General features: G+C 35.8%; 1 protein-coding gene across 1 annotated transcript in view; it reads left to right on the forward strand.

The window, feature by feature from the left end:
• The window catches only part of LOC137398177 (uncharacterized), a 300195-nt gene that overhangs the window by 98562 nt on the left and 184855 nt on the right, over positions 1-16778 (forward strand). Inside the window, 14 exon segments of the mRNA XM_068084283.1 lie at positions 984-1115; positions 1319-1498; positions 1909-2021; positions 3127-3247; positions 3616-3782; positions 5975-6192; positions 6946-7103; positions 7855-8071; positions 9285-9452; positions 10407-10519; positions 11668-11715; positions 12200-12400; positions 13147-13315; positions 16320-16464. Coding sequence (XP_067940384.1) covers positions 984-1115; positions 1319-1498; positions 1909-2021; positions 3127-3247; positions 3616-3782; positions 5975-6192; positions 6946-7103; positions 7855-8071; positions 9285-9452; positions 10407-10519; positions 11668-11715; positions 12200-12400; positions 13147-13315; positions 16320-16464 — 2150 coding nt within the window.

Below are 16778 nucleotides of genomic sequence, written 5' to 3' on the forward strand. Positions count from 1 at the left end.
ATGTAATGATGTAAGTTTTGGTTACTAAAACTCAATTACTAAAGCCAGTCATGAGCCAAAATTTTACTGCCGTATGTAAACCTGTTTGGGAAAAAGAAATTGGCAGCCAGCCGGGCAACTTCTTTTTCAAATGAAAAAGAGTCATCTCTCTAGAATCTGACAAGAAACTGAATGAACACCGAAAATGAACATAGAAATTATTTCAACGGCGTTTAATGATGCACAAAAATATTCCATATAGCTAGAGAAAATGAAACGATGAGATGTTCTCAAGCCGAGTTGTTGATCTCGAGTTGCTGTTGAAAGAACTCGGCTTCGGTTTTGATGAACTTGAGTTGTGCAACTCGAGTTGTACAACTCGAGTTATATTTACAAACTCGAGTTGTACAACTCGAGTTGCGCAACTCGATTTGTACAACTTGAGTTGCAAACTCGGCACAGTATAATTCTAATAATTCGCTATTAGCTCTATTTTTACAGTACATACATAGTTTAATATCTATTAGCTAACGGGTGCCTATTGATATACCATTGTTAATATAACTAGATCTACGGTTATGCTACCGTAATACCAGTACATTGCACCTTACTTTTGAAAAGTCGCGTTGCGCGTTCACAACTCGAGTTGTGAACGCGCAACGCGAGGCACTGTAAGGCGCCATACAGCACCTGCTGTCGAGGCTGGAGTAGTCTGCGCGTTGTTAGGGTCGTCAGGCTGTCTTTTTCTTTTTCCTTTAAATTGTAGTGATTTTTAATCCATGTGAGCCACAGCCTGCTCACTGCCTGCCGACTGCTCTCTGCACGTCGATTAGCCAAGCGATTGCGCGCATGAAGCTTTCATCAACAATCTTTTGGTGTAATTTTTTTTAATTGTTTTACTTGACGCAAAAATAAAATTTAATTCAATTTTCCACCTAAAGAGGCTCCTTAAAATATTTTCTGAGACACTTTGAAGATATCGTAACGTTATGTTTTGTTTTTAGCCCCGACACCGTGTCCTGGGGGAGAATACTGCCAGTTTACAGGCTTGGCTAGTCCAACTGGATTATGTGCCCCAGGCTATTTCTGTGTAGCAAGCGCGTCCACTGCTACCCCTGATGGATCTGATCTCACAGGTAAATCTTTGGTTATCTGAAGAGGCAGTGTTTGGTGGCAATATTTGTATAACAATAATAGGTATTTCACACAAACTCCTGCAGCAAAATACTTTTCATCGCACAATTTTGTATTATGATTCAATTAACACTAGTACAACACTAAATGTGTAAAACGATTTTCACAACTTTTATGTATTTTTGTTGTTAAATTCTGTCTGCAGGTGACATCTGTCCAGCTGGGTTCTATTGTCCTGAGGGTTCTGATTGGCCGACACCGTGTCCGCAAGGAACCTACAGCGACCAGCTCGGTCTGCACAACATCAGCAACTGCTTCTCATGTGATGGCGGAGAATTCTGTGCGTCCTTGAACTTGACATCAACCAGTGGCAACTGCTCTAGAGGTCACTGTTTATCTTTTTCTTGCAAATATTTCTTGCTTAAATTCCTCTCCTTTTTTATCTTATCGTGCTGACATTCGTTAAGATGTTTCGGTTTTCATATTTCATATTTTCAGATTCTCACAGAACATGCAGAACAGAACTGAGCCGTGAAAAAATACCTGCTAGATTTTTGGCCGCTTTTGTTTTGTTGTTGCAATGATCTTAGACTAACCTTACACCGACCCTACTGGAACTTCACACTGATGTTACAGTGACCTTACATCCACATTTCAATCATTTTATGCTGATTTTGCATTGGCCTTAATCTGACCTTACAATGACCTTATTCTGACCTTACAACGGCCTTGCGCTGGTGTTATACTGACATTAAGTTTGAAATAGTGTGTCTCTCATTGACACTGATTTTACAGGCTTCTACTGCTCTGGCTCCGAGGTAGTGGACAATGCCAACCAGTGCCCTCAAGGTCACTACTGTCCTGAACATACAGCTACCCCGATACTTTGTCCGTCCGGAACATACCAGGTAAGACAACTCACAGGGTCTCGTTTACTGCAGTCGTTTGTAACTGGGCTTTTTGTATTCTTGTGCTGATTTGATGCAGCTTCAGGTTCATTTAACGTTTTAGCTTGTGGATTACGCATCTGCAGCTCTGTAAATGCAGATTAACTGCTTCCTTATTCAATCAGTTTACTTGCTCTCACACTGACGAAAATATATAAATTATTTTCTTAAAAATGATTCAAGGATCAGGAACAGGCAGTAGTCGCTGAAAACCAAAATAATAGATATTTTTAATCGGTTGTTAAACTATTTATATTGTTGTTTTTATACATTTAAATTTTTAAATGTTTTTGTCAGCTATTTTAAATTTAACCATTAGTTTTATGCTATTATTTCCATAATAGTTATTAATAGATTAATTGTTTAGTTTTTAGCATTATAAATTTATGAAAAGTAATATACCCATATGAGTGCAATTTCATTACACTAGGCTATAATTCTATGTAGATATTATTATGTCAGAATAACACAACAATTGTGATACCAAAATAACAAGAGAGTTTTGTTGGACAGAGTCGTTGTGTTATCCTAACAATTGTCAGGATAACACAACAATTGTAGCACCACAACAATAATACTTGTTGTGGTGCTACAATAACATTCCAAGCCTGTTGGGTTTATTCCTCACATTCGAAAATGCAGTTTCTCTTTTAACTAATTACGCATAATGGAAATATGTTTCTCTCAGTACTGTATTTCATGTACATATAGCTTGAGACTCTATACATGTTTATGTATACAAACATATTGTAAACAAAATATATTTTGTATACATAAATATATTTTGTATAAATAAATAATATTGTATCTAATATGAAATAATATATACATGTTTTTTTACTGGGATCACCAAAATCTTAAGATGAGTTATTGACTTTATGTTGTTGAGTTTAAGACTAGTTACATGTGTATCCTGGCTGGTATCACCACCACATCAAGAGAAATTGTGGAACAATCAGATAAAAAGTAACACTTTTATAATATTTGATGACTTACGCCGGTGACAGCTGTCTTGGCTTTATCTGACAGCCAGATGCATGTCACTTTGTTTATCTGGCTGATCCAGGACGAGGTCGGGAAGTGGGACTGTAAAGTGTGTCCACAGGGATACTACTGTGACAACTCACTGGGAGTAGTTGTGGTCAATGATACTATCCTCTGTCCAGCCGGCAGCTACTGTCCAACAGGTAAGTTGTTCTTATGAGTATCTACTGTAATTTGTAACAATTTTATGACCCGATTTGCCGCGCAGTATAACAGTCCAACAAGTAAGTGCGGTGGTACAAGGTAGAGGTCTAGTTTTTTATTCTATAAAAAAAGTACACAAAGTTAGAAGTTGTAAAAGTTATGATATAGAGATGATAGTACAGAATGGAGATATTAGTATATGATATAGAGGGGATGCTGAACAATTCTTTTGACTGCTTGATTAGAATTCTTTTGCACATGTGAGACTTAGCTAATACTGTTTTGTGAAGGTTCTGTCATTCTCAGAGTCTTTGTAAACACACTCTGATACCTCCACCAGTGTCTAAGGTCAAGCTCATATCTTTAGGTACATCGTACGCCCTGGAGTATTTATGTCCCAGAGGAACTTTCAGCGACTCGCTCGGTCTCAACGAATCAGAACAATGTAGCCCTTGCTCTCCTGGTTATTACTGTGGCCACGTCGGCGCTACCTCTCCTACAGACATGTGTGATCCAGGTTATTTCTGCCAAGAGGTATGTACAGCCCATACACTCTATGCGCTGTCTATGTTTGTCAGAATAATTCTGGTAAAACTTCAGCTTATTATCTGTTCATTTTCAGTTGCTGCAGTCATAAAGTATCTTATTTCAGACAATAGTGTCCATATGTAGTTGGGGAGGCTTTTACATGTACAATTCAATTGCTTTTCTTTTCGAGTGATCATTATATCCCTCTCTCTGTCATTTAATCATCTTCACCACTGGGAAACTAACTGCATTTTCACTTTTGTTTGTTCAACAATTCATGGAAGGCTATCACAAAAATAGAAAAGTCAAGTTGATTGTCTGATTTGTTCTTTATAAGCCAAAAATAGAGAATTTCAACTTTTTATTTTTCTAACATTAAAAAAATTTTATGACAATTTTTGAAGTCGGCTTACAAAACAACTTTGGTCGATTTTGGACGTAATTGTGGAGCTGAAATAGCAATGCTAAGGGCTAACTACATTATAAGTGAACCTAGGCTCCCTTTACAATACTGGGGAATCCACTATGTATTATGCTAGGGAAATCTATTGTGTCGTTTAATATTATATATAGATGTGATGATGTCATGACTTGTCTATGATTGTCGATCGGCTGCCATGCTTATAGATGCTAGTATAACACTAACATTACTTATATACTTATAAGTGTTATACTTATACAACACTTATAGATCACTAGTATAACATTTAGGAAAAAGCGAATAATCTCATTGTATTTGGATTCTCATTGTAACGGATTGTGATGCTATATTCAGAAATAAAACAAAGTTAATTTCATGCTGTATATGTTTTTGATGTGGTTTCTTTTTTCAAAATAATTAATCCTCATTGATTGTATATTATATATATATTATTATATTGTATATATATTATTATATTGTATCATAATTTAATTGTAATAGATTAATAGGATAGATTAAAGAAAGATACTTTATTGCACTTTATTTTTTATTAACAACAGAAAGTTAAAATAAACACGAAGACGAAACAATATAAAAAATGCATCTTAAAAACAAAAACTTAGAATTTATCTTTTAGGTTCAACTATACTCTTACTTATACTCTTCATCATCTATACTTTAGGTTCAACTATACTCTTACTTATACTCTTCATCATCTATACTTTAGGTTCAACTATACTCTTCATCATCTATACTTTAGGTTCAACTATACTCTTCATCATCTATACTTTAGGTTCAACTATACTCTTCATCATCTATACTTTAGGTTCAACTATACTCTTCATCATCTATACTTTAGGTTCAACTATACTCTTCATCATCTATACTTTAGGTTCAACTATACTCTTCATCATCTATACTTTAGGTTCAACTATACTCTTCATCATCTATACTTTAGGTTCAACTATACTCTTCATCATCTATACTTTAGGTTCAACTATACTCTTCATCATCTATACTTTAGGTTCAACTATACTCTTCATCATCTATACTTTAGGTTCAACTATACTCTTCATCATCTATACTTTAGGTTCAACTATACTCTTCATCATCTATACTTTAGGTTCAACTATACTCTTCATCATCTATACTTTAGGTTCAACTATACTCTTCATCATCTATACTCTTCATCATCTATACTCTTCATCATCTATACTCTTCATCAACTATACTCTTCATCATCTATACTCTTCATCATCTATACTCTTCATCATCTATACTCTTCATCATCTATACTCTTCATCATCTATACTCTTCATCATCTATACTCTTCATAATCTATACTCTTCATCATCTATACTCTTCATCATCTATACTCTTCATCAACTATACTCAACATCATCTATACTCTTCATCATCTATACTCTTCATCATCTATACTCTTCATCAACTATACTCTTCATCATCTATACTCTTCATCATCTATACTCTTCATCAACTATACTCTTCATCATCTATACTCTTCATCATCTATACTCTTCATCATCTATACTCTTCATCAACTATACTCTTCATCATCTATACTCTTCATCATCTATACTCTTCATCATCTATACTCAACATCATCTATACTTTCTTCATTTGTTCAGTCAATCTTCTTTGTGTTCTGGTATGTCGGTTGGTTTGAATTTATCCATCCGGTTTTAAACCATGAAAATTATTGTGATTTATTCAATTTGTGTAATAGCTAATAAAAGTTTTATGATTTCGCCTTTAGAATGCGACGACATCTACACCATCACAGGGAGCTGAGGCCGATATTTGTCCCCAAGGCTATTACTGCCTGCAAGGAACAAGTGATCCTGAGCCCTGTATACGTGGTACTTATGGTCACTCTACAGGGCTACACAACGTGACTGAGTGTACATCGTGCACTGCGGGGCAGTACTGCGAACAGCTGCATCTCACTAGCCCTGAGGCTAACTGCAGTGCAGGGTTAGTGTAACATGCTTTGAATCATTCTTGAAATTACCAGTTTCAAAGTATTATGTAATAATCGAATACATTAATTTGAAATAGACTTTTGAATATATATTCTATGAAATATATATATTTCATGGACTATAGCAACAATAATAGCGTCTATTTGCAAAATAGTAGAAAATTTTCCAACTACATAAAATAGCAAAACTATGTGAATGTCCAGTGTTGCACGGTGAAAAAAAGCAGTTTTTGCACAACAAATTATTTTTAATCAGCATCTACAACATTTACTATTCTAACATTTAAACAAATGCATTTGTTTATTTCTGTATGTGCTATATCTATATATATTTATAGCATTTTAGGGAAGTCTAGGCACTTTTTTCTAGTAGTTGAGGCAAGCAACTGAAGCGTGAATCGTGCGTATTTTAACCAATCGCCATTAAATATTTGCAATGTAATAAGTATGTTCACAATTATTCCATAGTATGGCTAGGTTGCTCCAGCCGCAAGGTGGTTAGCATGCCTGTCTGCAAAACTGGTCTGCAAAACTGGTGTTTTGCAAGTTCAATTCCAGTGCGAAGCGGTTTTTTGTGCATATCTTACTGCTATAACTGGACAAACGACAAACAAACATTGAAATTTATATAGCAAAATTACAATGCTGAACCATTTGGGCTCTACTCTGAGACATTTACATGTACATGTATTTGTAATCACAGCTTTCTCTCTCTCTCATTCAATTGTCTTGCTTTGTTATTACAGGTATTACTGTCCAGAAGGAAGTGATTCTCGCACCAAGGTAGTCTGTCCAGTTGGCCACTACTGTCTCTCCGGATCTATTATTCCTGCTGAGTGCCCCGTATCTACCTACAACCCCACCATAGGATTAGACACTACTGATTGTCTCGAGTGTACTGCAGGTGAGCTAACTTGTTGGTTTTCTCGACGATGTGAAGCATTTGTTAACGATAAAATACTTTCATACACTGACATCAACTATATACGTATGTATAACCTTTTAGTGCCCTTAGCAAATCATCAAAAAAATGAAAAAAGTGGAAAAATAGACAACAGGAAATATCGAGTTAGTTGAAAAAGTTTTTTAAAAGTTGATAATAAAAAGGTATTACGAAGTCAGGATAGTGAATTGAAGGTTGTAGTAACAGAAAGTTCATAAACTGAAACGTACGATGGTAGGCGTAGTATGTTGGTGTCAGGAAACAGATAACGATGTTTGTCATATGTGTGGAAGGATAACTACAAATATTCCAGAATATTTTAAGCAGTATTTTGAAACCTGTAACACAAGTGCAGAAACCTGTAACACAAGTGCAGAAACCTGTAACACAAGTGCAGAAACCTGTAACACAAGTGTAGAAACCTGTAACACAAGTGTAGAAACCTGTAACACAAGTGTAGAAACCTGTAACACAAGTGTAGAAACCTGTAACACAAGTGTAGAAACCTGTAACACAAGTGTAGAAACCTGTAACACAAGTGTAGAAACCTGTAACACAAGTGTAGAAACCTGTAACACAAGTGTAGAAACCTGTAACACAAGTGTAGAAACCTGTAACACAAGTGCAGAAACGAGCAAGTTTGGGATAAGATAGTATGTTCAGAGATTTTATGATGTGAGGAGTTATATCAGTTGTTCACTTCGTGTTTTAGGAGACTACTGTGGTGATGTTGGCCTCAGTGCTACATCAGGACCTTGTGATGAGGGCTATTACTGTCCACCCGGACAGAGTGTATCAAATCCCACAGGCTACGAATGTTCTGTAGGACATTATTGTACAGTCGGTCAAAGCTCCCCGACACAGTGCCCATTTGGCACCTTCACTAACACGACTGGCAGCTCCCAGTGCAGCATTTGTCCTGAGGGATGGTGAGTAGATCAATTAGTACAATCACTGCGTTTCCTTGCTTCAAACGAGTTCAGAGTTGATTCCACTACAAACTCTAGAAAAAATGTGAATGTATTCAGCATCATTTTCTTTTGCTAAATTTGTGCGCATCCGCTGTGAGAGAACGTCAACGTCATAGAAACGCTCACTGCTGATGGATCTAAATCGATAATACGTAGCTAAGCTCTTCTCAGTGGTAGAAATTTCAGCCCACGACTACGCGGGTCTCTGCTATGGAAGTGTTCTACTAATACTCACTACTGCCTCTGTTTGACCTTTTACCTTTACATTAACTTTTGCACCCCTAGGATGAGTTGCTCATTTCAGGATGACAAAATAATTATTTTTTAGTGTAACTAGTTGGCTATGCATGAGCTGAAAAGTGACCGTGACCCAAGAGTGAGTCTATTTTAACAAGTTTTGTTTTAAGGGGCACATCGCAATATTGGAAAACATATATTACAGCTCCAAATCATTGAAACAGTAGAGAGTGAATTTTTTGGCAGTGGGCAACTCCAAACCCATTCGAATAATATTAATAATAGTGACAACAAAATGATTTAGTTGTTAGTTGAACTATTTTATGATACTAGTCAATATTCCTTTATGGAAGGAATCGGGTGAGCCCAAAGCACTAAGACTCATTGCTATTGAAAATGTCATCTATAGTAATTCCTTTTTAGTGAGACAAAGGGAGATAAATTACTTTCATTCCCTCAACAGCTCATCATGGTGATGTTGTAACTAGAGCCATAGTCATAAGGAACACAGTCTATAAGTTATTACTGATGGTGATAACGAACACAGTCTATAAGTTATTGCAGATGGTGATAAGGAACACAGTCTCTAAGTTATTACTGATGGTGATAAGGAACACAGTCTATAAGTTGTTAATGATGGTGATAGGGAACAAAGTCTATAAGTTATTACTGATGGTGATAGGGAACAAAGTCTATAAGTTATTACTGATGGTGATAGAGAACACAGTCTATAAGCTATTACTGATGGTGATAGAGAACACAGCCTATAAGCTATAAGTTGATACCTGGTGCAAAATATGCCTGCTCTTTCTTCCCTGTTTGAGCTTTGTGGACAGAGATAAGATTTTCCACAAATATTTTAGCAAAAGTCTGAAATATTAAAGGATATTATAAACTGTTGGGTAGCAGCTTGACTGTTCTATTTGGTTGGCAGGTACTGCAGTTCAGGCTTCATTATCGCCCCCTGCCCCGAAGGCTATTTCTGTCCCAATGGAACTGAGGACAATTGGGAGGAATGTATACCAGGAACATACAACAACGATACAGGCTTGGCATCTGTGAGCGAATGCAAAGACTGTCCTCCAGGAAAATACTGTGACAGGTATTCACTCATAGAGGAAGCAACTCCTGATAATGGTTACACTGCCATCATGTATTTTACACATGCTTTTAGAACAACAAAAATTTAAATTTTTATTAGATCTAGTCGAAACACAGTTATTGACATTTTTATGGAGCTACAGAAAAGCAAGCAATTCCTGACAATGGTGTACTCTGATTTGAACATAAGTCTAGCCTTATTCCTTTAATATAAATGATATTAAAGGAATTATATAAGGAATTATAGATACTTAAAATGATGTATAAATGATATATAATAATAATGAATATTATTATTATTAGTTGGTAGGAAATATATTTTGCATTGAAACATCAACAAAGGTTTAGGGTTATATTATCTTTTAAATATGTTAAAGGTTAATATAGTATATTAAATATAATATCTAATATGTTATATTTTATATGACATACTAAATACTTTATTAAATATAATATTTAACATATTTTTAATATATTACATGTATAATAAATATTATATTAAAATTATGATATTTAATATATTATATTTTATATAATATATTAAATGTTATATTAAAGATTTAAGATATTTTATATTATTATTATAATTATTATATTATTAATTATTATATAATATTATATATAATATATTATATTATATTTTATATAATCTATTTCTCATGAATTAATGTTTTCTTTTCGTGGTAGTACAGTGGAACTTCTACTTCTGATAGACTCCACATCGGAATTGTCAATTCACGAAACATCCTTTTGTAGAAATTTTGGTTCGACTTACAAAAGATATTTTTAGATATGAGCTAGATATAGTTGTTTCTGATTCAACATGTGCAGCTGTATTGAAAAATTGAAAAATAATACTCTGTTTTGCGAATGACATTCAGGCACATACTAGAGTTGTCTTCACTTGTAAACAGAAATGACAGTAATGTAACTGTACTTATTATATGTTACGCAGGTATGCAATGACATCTTACGCTGGAGATTGCTCAGCTGGATATTACTGTACTTCTGGTGTCGACAGAGCTGAACCTTGGGGTCGCAATGATACATGCTTCGGCAATATGACAGGTTAGAAGTGGTGCTTGTTTGCTGCCACCTTTATTTCTTACATGTATATTCTATGATCTTATATGGCCATATCATGCTGGTGACTCATAGCCTCTTGCTAGCCTGTTTAATATAGCATTTTCTTGTTACAAGCTATACCTTGTTGCTATCACCAATGATATAAAACCCCCCACAAATATAGGCGACGGCTATCATATGTGCGTGGTTTAATGATCGAGCTCTGTTGGGATTGTGTTTGTCTGGGTTTTCGGGCTAGCACAGTTCTCGCGGGGTGGTCGTGTTGCCTTGTTAGGTTTTGGAAAACACGACTCGCTGTTATCCTCTCATTAGCTTGTTCAGTTAGTAGACCCTTGTGGTTGGCAATAGCAAACCTTGAATTTCTACAGTGTAGGGGTAATACTTCACCAAAAAATGGATCCATGGAAAATGAAACATTTCAAAATACCTATTTTTACCTATTTTGTGATTGGTAAGGGTCATAATATATGCTTAAAGTTAAACGTAATTTACCTGAAATCACCCGAACAACGTTCCTTTTTCCCTAGTTTTTGATTAATATTTTGCCACCCTTAATATAAAATGACAGTCTTTCATCGTTGTCACATTGTTTTACCTGGCCAATAAGATGGGACAGCAGGCAAATCTGTGCAGTGTAGTTTTCATACTCAGAATCCAAATTTAAAACCTAATTTGGGCCATTTCACAATGGCGACTATTAATATCACTAATGCTTGTGAATGGCAACTGACTGATCATAGCGGTGACAATATTGGACAACTATATTTATTTGTCAACAAAATGAAACCAACAGATCAGTAAAATAACCACCATTGTTCGTAATCTTTGTAAATTTACATTCAGCATATTTGGGCTTTATTCAGCATATTTCTTTGTTCTGGTGCTACGTTCGGGTTCATCCCAACAGAGTTCGATCATTAAACCTCGCCCATATGATAGCTGTTGCCTATCCTTGTGGGTGGTCTATATCATTGCTATCACACCCTGTTGCTAGTCTTGGTTGAGATGGCAATTCATAGCAATAGTCATGTTAACTCATGTTGACTTTCGTAGCAGTTTCTTCAGGCTTGAAATGTTTGCTATGTTAGGTTTCCCAATTGTTCATTAATGCTTTATTCTGCTTTTCACAGGCATCGGCGGTCCGTGTTGGGTCGGCTACTACTGCCCTCAAGGCTCAGAAATACCCCTACCTTGTCCCGCTGGATCCTTTGCTAATGAGACTGGAACGGCTTTGTGTCATGGCTGCCCTGAGGCTTACTACTGCCTAGAAGGTCAGAAATAGTAGCAGTTGTAATAATAATAATAATTATTCTTTTAATATATTACATTATATATAATATGTACTAATATTAATAATTATTATTATTAATAATAATAATATTCATTATTATTATATATCATTTATACATCATTTTATATATCTTAATGTTCTAAATAATATATATTATAGTTATATAATTATAATTATTATTATAATAACACGCACACACAAATAGCTGGAAAGCAACTAACAGAGTAATGCCATAGAATAAGAACTTGCAGCAGGACCCAGGTGGCCGCAGGTGTCCAGTCTTACCTATAGCCGGAGAAATAATGTGTTTATAAGCAAACATTGTCAAAAGTTTTAAAACATTGTATCAATTAACTCATTTTTTCTAGGAACTGAGTATTTTGAAGCCTCTCCCTGTCCTCCTGGCCACTACTGTCCGGCTCTGACTACAAGACCCGATGAGTTCCCATGCCCTTCAGGCACCTTCTACAATGACACTGGAGCTAGAGATCAATTAGACTGTCTGCCATGCGTCTTGGGGAGTTACTGCGAGCAGGATGGTTTGGCAGAGCCAACAGACTTGTGTGCTGCAGGTATATCTACTTTTCATGCCGTTTCCTGTCATAATTGTACCTGCGGATGATTGTTGAAATGAATCTCCCTCTTTTATGTTAACACTGTTGTTGCTGCCAACAAGATAAGCATTTTGTGTATTGTAAACTAATTACTATTATTATCACTAGTACTTCTGACACTCCGATGAGTGCACCATGAGAGATTGTCATGAATATTCGGTATGTGCATAATTACCCCATAAGGTGGTAAGGTGATTGAGTAATGTAGTGGTTAGTAAAGTCTGTCTGTAAAGCCAAGGGTCGTAGTTCAATTCCCGTGCGGAGTAAATTTTTTCAGTAACGCTGTTATCGTGGCTTAAGACAGACAGATGGACAGGCTCTGCTTTTATTATAGTATAGATTACTGACTAGTGACTAGTAATCGGACAAACTAGTAATCTGGCAGGTCTATTGTGAGAGATCGTCATGTGTCCAAATAAACCACAGGTAATAAGTATGTGCACAGCAATTCTAAATGCCTTCAAGGTGAATAATTAGTGCAGGTCGTAGTGTGCCGCGAGGCAGAGTCGAATATCATGTGTTCGATTCCCACATGATCAATCTCTTTTCCAACCTCCAATCGTGGCTTTGGACAAACACGCCTCTTATTATAGTAAATATTTTTGTTTCTTGAGTCAATATGTCAATAGTTTAGGTTCACCTCGTTTGAATTGTACGCAGTGCTGCCCCACCGTGTCTATTATTATTATTTTAATCAACTTTAGGTTGGTACTGCAATGGCAGTTCAGTCTCTGCTACGCCGTTATACAACGGAGGGGAGTGTATGGCAGGCTACTACTGCCCTCGAGGATCATACCAGCCTTTACCATGCGATCCTGGACAGTACTGTGAGACTGATGGCTTGTCATCTCCTACAGGCAACTGCGCACAAGGGTATGTCATCAGTTGCTCATTCACACTGTCTTCTTACCTTAAAAGTATTATTAATTGCGTTACCAACACTAATAATAGTATTACTAGCTCGAAAGAATCACTATCTTTGATATATACATTTATATATACATGTATATATATATATATATATATATATACAGTGAAACATGGATAACTCGCCCTCGGATATAGCGAACACATGGTTAACTCGACTGGATTTGCTTGGTCCGTTCCCACGCAATGATAAATGGCTCTATATAACTCGAATTCAACACTGTTATAACTAACTGTTTTTTGCCCAACGGCTACCGAAACGGTTGCTATCGCTTTAGAAAATCACTTTATTCCAAGCCATAGAGGTAAACCTCAACTTTTCGTAATTCATAAGCGTCGTTATTACCTCCATCGGCAAAATATTTTTGTCAACGACTGTTCTAAAGGTTTGGTGAAATTTGATTTATACTGCTATACGATGAATACCACGGGCTAGCCGGGTCACGGGTGCAAGGATTTTCGCCACGCACATACAAAACAAAAACAGCATGTTGTTTTTGTTTTGTATCTGCGTGGCGAAAATCACTGAGTGCGTGACCCGGCTAGCCCGTGATGAATAGTTTTCCGACGTTGATTCCGTGTTGAATTAACGTCGGAATGTTGAATGTTTAAAACGTCTTAAAAATTGTTGAAATCAAACGTATACTTTGTCTTAGCTAAAAAAAACTATTCATCGTTTGACCTAAACACAAAATACGTGTGTACATTCAATAAGTATCCATTCAAAAAGCGTGAGTGATATAGAATGTACCGTAAAACCTCGTTAAACTTTTAATTGAACTGCCTCGGAGTGTTGCTCTTAACGAATCCCAGGTAAAGTAAGGTAATCTTTGCATAAACTTCAAGAAAGATCGGCAAAATTGATCGTGGGTAACACGTTCAAAAGAAAAAGATGTCTTTTCTTTGAGCATTTCAGCAACGATCAAGTTTTGCCAATGTCAATCTAAAAACGTCCTGGCAATAACATCACCTCAAACAACAAACCAATCTCAAGTGATAGAAAAATCTCTATACTTTTTGATAAAAACGTTTTAAACTTTACATTAGAAGCATTTAATTTGAAACAAGCCATTTGTGCTTTTGATTTATATTATAGTTTGTATATGTTCATGTATCTACTAATAAATAAGTAAATACATGGACTTGTGACAGTGCTCTGATAACTTGAACACTCTGATAATTCGAACACTTTTGCTCGGTCCCTTGAAGTTTGAGTTATCCGAGTTTCACTGTATTTATGTACTACCTGTGCTACCCGGCGTTGCTCGGGTAATAAAAAAGTCTTTGGACAGAAAAGTGATTTGTATTTTACATATAACAACATTTGCCATTCTAACTTTCAAACTACATAGGTTACATGAGAAAACATGATAGGTAGCCTATCATGAGAAAAGTGTTTTGTGCAGTTGAAATAATTTGAGAGAAAATAAAAACAACTGTAAAGATTTTCAAACTTGGCCAAACAACTGTAACTTTCAAACTTCATACCAGGAAGAAAAAGTTTTGTGCAGGACAACTAAATTAAAAATAAATAAAACAACTGTAAATGTTTTCAAACAACTGTAAATTTAAAATTTCATAACTTGAAATAGGTGTTTCGTTGGAGTAGATTAGAAGGAAAAATAAAAATGTAAAGGTGTTTAAATGTGAATGTGAAATAATTAGCAAGCAATGGCTAAATATAGTCTATTTTGCTACGATTACAATCAAAAATTATTTGGTATACAATTATATGCTTTCAGTTCGTTTCAGTGTTGGCATGCAAAAGTTGGCATGTAGGCTAATATCGTAGGCTATAGGTACTAATCATCATCATTAAAAATAGTGCCAAAATACTATGTTAATCTTAGTAACTATAGGTACCTACAATGACTTCAGTGAGTTTTGTGGTTATGATCTGCATTCCCAAGAAAATATAACATTACAATGTACTGCATGGAGAGTTTTTACCTTCGAGACAAACGTATAACATAAACGCTGAATCTAACTTGAATGAATTTAGTTTACTAAACACATACTTGAAAGAAGTTTTAGTATGTATTTTATTAAACCTTAAACTTTTAACAATAGTTTTATCATTGCGAAACGTTTTTATTTTAATGGTTACCGGATATACCGTGTAACGGATACAGATAACTCGCCATGGCAAGTTCAGCGACGTATATCTTTTAATAACCTACATAATCAGTACACAAATCGCCAAATTTTAGGTTCGAGATAAATTATTGTCGATATCGTGGGGCCGAATAAATTAGCCCACCGAAAAAAGACGATAAGCATCGCGTTGCATATACTTAGGTCTCAGAATATTTCTGAACAGAAGCATCATAACTCGTGGACGCAAGGCTAAAATAATTAGCACGCACATGGGGTATGTGGTATATGATATGTCATTCTATGTTGGACTATGTCATTCTGGCTCAGTGGTAGAGCGTCCGTCCGGATGAGAACCATGTTGATGTGTTCGTTGTGGGCTCAAATCCATCAGAAAGAAGGATTTTGATATCAAGATTTTAAGATCTATACCTAGAGGACACACATATACTTTGAGAAATATATAAATATGTCAACCATAGTAATATATATATCACTATGGCTGATATATATAAACATATGTGATATCATATATATTTATATATATTTGTACTATATAACTATACGGTATATAAATATTATATAATATACGGTATATATATTTATATCCCGGAAAACCTCAAATTGAATGCTATCTTCACTTCACCGCCACCATTGGAGATGGGTTTAAAAATGGAATGCCACTTTCTAATTGAGTGCCATCTCCATTTGACCGCCACTTTGACATTCTTTGTTCTTTACGAATCAATAACAACAAGTGATCTGTAGAAAAGTTTCCACAAATTTGTACTAATGACTCATATTTGGTTCACTGAGGTTGTTTGTTAACACAAGTAAAACAGTTTCACCGATGTAGGTTCTACTGCACCCTTGCGGCCTATACGGACACACCCTCTGATGGAGTCACTGGTGACGTCTGTCCATACGGACATTTCTGCCCAGAAAGCTCAACATACCCCCTACCTTGTGACACTGGACACTACCTTGACACCACGCAGCAGGTTAGTTGTACCTTGACACCACGCAGCAGGTTAGTTGTACCTTGACACCATGCAGCAGGTTAGTTGTACCTTGACACCACGCAGCAGGTTAGTTGTACCTTGACACCATGCAGCAGGTTAGTTGTGTTAGCCAACATTGCGCAGTGTATCAATACACCATTTTATTTTTAGTTTCTCGCTTCATAAAGTCTGCACTCTTTTATGAATATAGATGAAAGCACGCTCTGATTCACCTGCATCACATGTCTCTGCAGACACGTGATGCAGGTATCTGCTGCATCACGTGTCTCTGTGATGCAGCAGATAAACCTCAG

Source organism: Watersipora subatra, chromosome 6 (genome assembly GCF_963576615.1).
Source record: "Watersipora subatra chromosome 6, tzWatSuba1.1, whole genome shotgun sequence".
In the NCBI taxonomy this organism is placed as follows: domain Eukaryota; kingdom Metazoa; phylum Bryozoa; class Gymnolaemata; order Cheilostomatida; family Watersiporidae; genus Watersipora; species Watersipora subatra.